Here is a 6,000-nt window from a genome sequence, read left to right on the forward strand (position 1 = left end):
TAGCCAATGTAACTTTTTCACTGCTGAGTCCCACCTGTTGTCTTAAACTCATCCCAGTCTGCGTCTGTGTTGGAATTGCTTTTTAATATGTTTTTAAACCTTTTTTTTCTTTTTTAAGGTGTCTTCAGAGCTTTAAAAATGTTTTTAACGATGTTTTGTTTTAATGTATTTTAAAGTCTGTTTTTATGATGTTTGAAGTGTTTTTAGTGCTTTTGTTTGCCACCCTGGGTTCCTGCTGGGAGGAAGGGCGGGATATAAATCAAATAATAAATAAACTGCCTTATAAAGCAAGGTGGGAGTGATCAATTCAGCATATGCTGCATGACTAACATGGCAGCTAATTGGAGGAGATTCTAAATCCTTTCCAGTTGTTTCAGAAAAAAGGGTCATGTTGCCGGGATGTTGAAGGAATCTAATTTTGAGGGAGTTAGAGAGGGATGTCCAGTAATAGGTCACTTTGTTCAGAAGTGGGTCCTTTTTATAAACAGTGGCAAGTATTGTGATAATATTTCATGTGAAAGGTTGTTTGCTTTATGGATTGCTTTCTCTTTTGCATCTGTACATTGACTGCCACCCCTGCTAGCTTTGCTTGACAACCCCATCTAACCACACCCTACAGCACCCCCAAGGTCTCCCCCCACCCCCTCTGCCAGGTACCCCAGCCATCTCTCCATCCTCTGTGCCATTCCGCCCCCTCCCACTTCCCCCATTACCTCTGCCAGGTCCCCCTAGCTGTCCCCCTACACCCGCACCAATCCCACCGCACCCCACCACACACAGGTCACCAGAGCCCCCCTGCGCACACACTAGTCACTGATGCTCTCCCCGCCTCTCCAAGGGTCTCCAAACCTCCCCCCTCCCCACTTACCTTATGATCTTGCTGGTGCTGCTCACTTGTTTGCTTACCCGCTAGGTCCCAGCTAGGCCCTGCCTGCTTGGCCCCACCCACTAGGCCCCCCTGCTGCCTCACTTGTCATCATCACTGCCTCCTTCTCCTCCTCGCCATGCCATCGCAGCAAAGGTTGCCTGTCCTTGCCTGCAAGTGCCAATGCTCCCTGTGAATGCTTCAGTGCAGGCATATGCCTCCGCAGAAGCGTTCACGGGTAGTGTGACACTTACAAAAAGGCAATATAGTAAGAGAGAAGCCCAGCTTGCTGGTTTGGGGCTCTTTTACGTGCCTGCAGCTTGTCTGGCCTCGTTCTTGGTGGGGCTGTGTTGACACGCATTGTTCCCCTGCATGGCAGGTGATGACAGATGTGGTGGGGAACCCTGAGGAGGAGCGGAGGGCAGAGTTCTACCATGAGCCCTGGTCCCAGGAGGCTGTGAGCAGGTACTTCTACTGCAAGGTAAGAAGTGGGCTGGAGGCAGGCTGGGCTGGCGGGAGGGGGTGCCCTCCTTGCCCCCCACCCCCACTATGTCTCCTTTTGCTCTTTCAGATCCAGCAGCGCCGGCAAGAGTTGGAGCAGAGTCTGGGTGTGCGCAACACATAAATGGCTGGCGCACAGCCTTGCTGGCTTACTCCCGAGCTGAGCCAGTGGACTGATCAGTGTTCTGTAGCTCCTTGTCCCATAGAGTGTGGACCTGCTTTGTGATTGGTCAAGGAAACTCCCACCCGCAGCATGAGCGTTGCCAGCTTTGGAGTGTGTTTTGCCTCATAACCTTCCTGTTGCTCAGACCGTTCCAGGCCAGAAGGTGGCAAAGGTCTCTCCTCACATTGGTCACACACGTGTTTTGTTGCTGGAGAATGAAGCCCCCCTCCCCCCTCCCCCCATGGCACACAGGAATTGCTTCAGACTCAAACTTGAAAGGGACAAGGGGCTGAGCAGCCCAGAGGTTTGGCCTGATGCTCCCAAATCTCTCTCTGGGCCTCTGGATTCATGGTGCACTGCTCTCAGGTGGCCTCACTTTGTGCCCCTGTGCTGGGCTACTTGTGGCAGCTGATGGAGGCTGCAGAGAGACCTGGAAGTGGGTGCTGCAGCCCTCACCTGGATGGCTGTGGGGAGTAGAGCCTCCTGGGCAGAGCCCTCTTGTGCAAATCTGCCTCTTGGTTCCAGGCTGTTCATCCTCCGCTTGTTCCTCTGGCAAGGCCGAAGACGGGCAAAGAGGCAAGGGGTCTGGCCCCTCCCTCTACAAGCCCCCACCCATTTCCCCCGATGGTTGTCAGACAAGGCTTGCCCTGGCCTTTCTCCCTATTGGCACAAGGTGGGTGCTGTGGCAGTCCATACCAGTTCCCAGGGTTGCCACCCAGCAAGTGTCACATGTGAAGCCCGGTTTTGTGGGGAGGGGGGATTCCAGATCTCCTCCCCCGAGTGTCTTCCTGCCTTCTTCATGAGCAAGACAGTTATTTCTTTTTGAAATTTGCTGCTACGGCAGAGGTGGGCATTAAGCCCCTCCTGGTCTTGCCAGGAAGGCTGCCACTACTCCCTTTGCTTTGGGCCAGCACAGCCAGGCTGTCTTAATTTATCCTTCACCATTCGGGCATGTCTGCTCCACGGCAGATGGAGCTGGGACGCTCGCCTGCCTGCCCAAAGTCTTGCTTGACGCTTCCTGTTGTAACCATCAGCAAACCAGTGTCTCTTGCTGTGGCTGATGGAACCTGAGCTCTTGGGGCCTGTTTGTGGGACATGCAAAGCTACCCCTGAGGGGTGCAAGGTGGGGCCATGGTACAGCAAAGGGCTGCCCTTCTTCCCTTTGTCAGCTGGGTCACGTGCTGAGTGAAGCAAAGGCAGCAAGACCATAGAGAGACTGAGCACAAGATGCCGGTTCCCAAATCCCAGATGTCGTGTGGAGATGTACACTCATTTTGCTGCTGCCCCTCTCCCCCCTACCAATTAGGAGGGCTAGGGCTGGACTTCAGGGGGTCCTTGGCAGGTGGCTGCTGGTGGGCCCCCAATTCCCCCCTACCTGGCCGTGAGTATGCAGTGTTCTTCCTGCTGCTGCAGCACCTCCCACCCACCCACCCACCCACCCACATAGCTGCTGCCTGCCCCCAATGGCATTTTAAGGATGGGTGGTTGGTTGGTTGGGTGAGTGGTGCTGCCACTTTTAAAGTATCTTTATTGTTATGGTCAATGACCAGCATGGTGCCACTTTTAAATAGGAACTAAGCTTGGCTGTCCTCTGTGCTAGCTGACTGCCATCTTAATTTACCCCAAACACAGTGACCCCAGCTCTGTAAAAAGCTCTAGATTTTATATATCTGTAAGCTGTAGCATTGCATTTTGGGTGAACTAAGATAGCGGCTGTGGTCATTGCAGCTGAGCTTTGTTCCCTTTCCAAGTGGTGCCGTACCTCCACCTCAGGCTGGTGAGGGGCCCTTATGAGCCCAAGGGGCTCTTGGCCCATGCCTATGCTGGCCTATTGCTGGTACTGGGCCTGCCTTTTGCATCTCCTCCCAAACAAAAAAAAACTACCCCCCCCAGTGCTGGGATTACTGCCCCATTTGCTGCCAAGATGAGGCATATGGATGCCATGGTGCCAACTGTTCCCCAGCTGCATGAGCAATGATGGTTCCATTCTGTATGTGTGGCACAAGCAGGTAGTCTGGGACAAGAGGAGCCTGCCCAACCTTCTTTGTTGCAGCTTTGCAGACCATGGCTGGGGCTCTGGCTGGCTCCTCACTGGTGCCCTGAGCTGTTCTGGCTTCAGCTCAGCCGATTCTGCTCTTGATCCAGGGCAGCCTGGCACCCCCAGAGAGACCTGCACAACGTGGAGTTTCAGTAGGAAGACACAAAGCTAGACTGAAGATGAGGGTGCTCCTGTGTGGCCTTTTCAGCCTGGTGCTTTCCTGTGGATAGGCCAGATATGGGGGCCATAGCTCAGTGCCAGAGCACTGCTTGCCTGCAAAAGGCTCCTATTCAAGTCTTTGTCACCTCTGCTTGGCCTGGGAAAGACCTCCCCCTAAACCCCTGGAGGGTGAAGTCAGTGTTGAGCTGAGTGAACTGATGGGCTGAGATGCGATAAGGCAGCTTCCGTACCTTCCACTGCCCCCCCCCGGCCACTATCAAAGCTGAATGGCTCCATTTCTAAATGTGTGGATGTCATTTTTGTGGCTGTGCAGTAGCTGTGAGCCTCCCTTGGACACTCCAGTGACGAAGAGGTCACAATCTAGTGGGGTGTGGTGTTGATTGGCTGAAGCTGGCAGTGACTCTGGCACTTTGTGGCGTTTGCAGGGGAAAGAGGGATCCTTTGCATGGCCCAAAAGCCCAGATTGGAATGCTTTTGGCAGAGGCCGGGTGTCATTTTGCCAACCCCCACCAGAGGGCAGGGCTTGTGTGGTTTGTGCTGTTATTTGGCTAAGAATTTGCCCACCTGTGCTGCCACCTCCTCCAACCAATGCAGGACGCTCAAGCACTATTTGACACCGTAGGGTGAGGGGATCACGTGGCTGGTTGTTCCCTTTTCCCTGGTACAGACTGGGCTCTCTTCTAACCCCTTCTTGCCCAGGGGCTGGTGCTGCATGGCAAAACTCCTGGGGGGAGGGCAGCTGCCCAACCTGCCTCGACAGAGGCTTCAAAGAAACCCGCACCATGTCTAAATCAGCAGGCTGGTATGTCCTTGGAGCAGTTGCATGAGCAGGCTCTATGTGGCACTCTGCAGCTTGAAAGGGTCAGTGTGTTGGCAGAAGACGGTGAGAGGAGGCACGCCTGGCTAAAGAGAGAGATTACCTCCCTGGAGCAACAACAGATGGGTGGCAGGGAGGGGGTTAAGGGGCATGTGGCTTATAGCTGGTCTTGATCCTCTGGCAAATGCAAAATACTTTCAATGTCCTCAATCCCTCCCTTGTGTTCAACTCAGTCCAACTTCAGTCTTGGGAAAGGTGTTCTAGAACAGCTCCCAGAGAAGAAGAGGCAAACACTAACAGCAGCAGCAAAGGAGCAGCCTGGCCTCCAAGTGACATCGAGTCCCTCCTCTTTGCAGCTCTATGCCAGCTGTAGGGGGGCCATTTGGATCTTGCATGCATGTGCTTGCATCAGAGTAGCAGACTTTGCAGAAGAGCGGCAGCCAGAAAAGTGGCCAGCAGTCAAGACACCCTAATCATGGTCTGCCCCAAATCATGCCCAGCTCCAGGTCTCTTAGAGGGAAAGCTAATGTCAACAAGTACTGCTTCAGCTGAGGCACTGACTGCCACTGGACTGCTCCACTACAGAGCTGGCACCATCCGCAAAGCATGATGGCCAATGAAACCATCTCTGTACTGTACTGATAGAGGGACAGGTAGGGGAAGACCTTTGTAGCTTGGTGGATAATAGTGTCAAAGACCACCCACTTGGCAAATTTAGCAAAATACAGGGGGTTATAGTTAATACACACACACTTGCCTATGCCAAACTGGGCACCGCTGCCACATCAACCCAGCCAGGACCGAAGGGGGTCAGTTAGGAACCTGGAAGGGTTCCCTCCCTGGTGCAATGAGCCAAGGATTACACACCACAGGTCCACCAGGTTGGCTATAAGAAGCACACAATAATTCCCAGGCTCAGTGGCCTGTGAGTGGAAGCACCTGCAACGCCTCCATGGCAGCTGCTTGCAGAGGGGGCCTGTGGGGGGGGGGTGGAAGAGGCAAAGGCAGAGACTGCGCTCCACTTCCCCCTTCTACATCCACAGGGAGCTGTTTTACCAACAGCCTTTCTTCAAATGTTGTTGGTTGTGGGCAAGATGTTGCCCATAGGCAAAAGCCCCCCCCCCAAGCTGGGGGTGGTGTGGAAAGAAAAGCAGATTCTGTTCCTGAGAAGGAAATCCCATTTCTATAACTAACTGCTCTGTTCATCTCCAGTTTCAGTGTCTCTTAACAAGTCATTTTGGAGGAGTGGCAGCAGTGATGCTCATAAATCCTCCCCTGCACCAGTACCCACTTGGGCACCTATCCTTGGAAAGTGGAGGGTGGGGGGGGGGAGAGGAAGGCACAAACTCCCATCATCTGTCCTCAGTGGCTGTCCATGTCTTTGTTGTTCGGTGCTGAGTGATTTGTAGAAAAGCTTTTAAATAATAAAGATTTTG

General features: G+C 53.3%; 1 protein-coding gene across 7 annotated transcripts in view; it reads left to right on the plus strand.

Moving 5' to 3' along the window:
• Window positions 1–6,000, plus strand: part of SMARCD3 (SWI/SNF related, matrix associated, actin dependent regulator of chromatin, subfamily d, member 3) — an 81,460-nt gene extending 75,460 nt beyond the window's left edge. For 6 of the 7 annotated variants that reach the window (XM_061586563.1, XM_061586565.1, XM_061586564.1 and 3 more), the window contains one exon: window positions 1,245–6,000. In XM_061586563.1, the coding sequence (XP_061442547.1) occupies window positions 1,245–1,490 (246 nt within the window). In that variant the 3' untranslated portion in view covers window positions 1,491–6,000. The remainder of the gene's footprint in view (window positions 1–1,244) is intronic. The other variant, XM_061586567.1, reaches the window with a different exon arrangement.

The sequence above is a fragment of the Rhineura floridana genome, chromosome 10 (genome assembly GCF_030035675.1).
Source record: "Rhineura floridana isolate rRhiFlo1 chromosome 10, rRhiFlo1.hap2, whole genome shotgun sequence".
Lineage (NCBI taxonomy): Eukaryota > Metazoa > Chordata > Lepidosauria > Squamata > Rhineuridae > Rhineura > Rhineura floridana.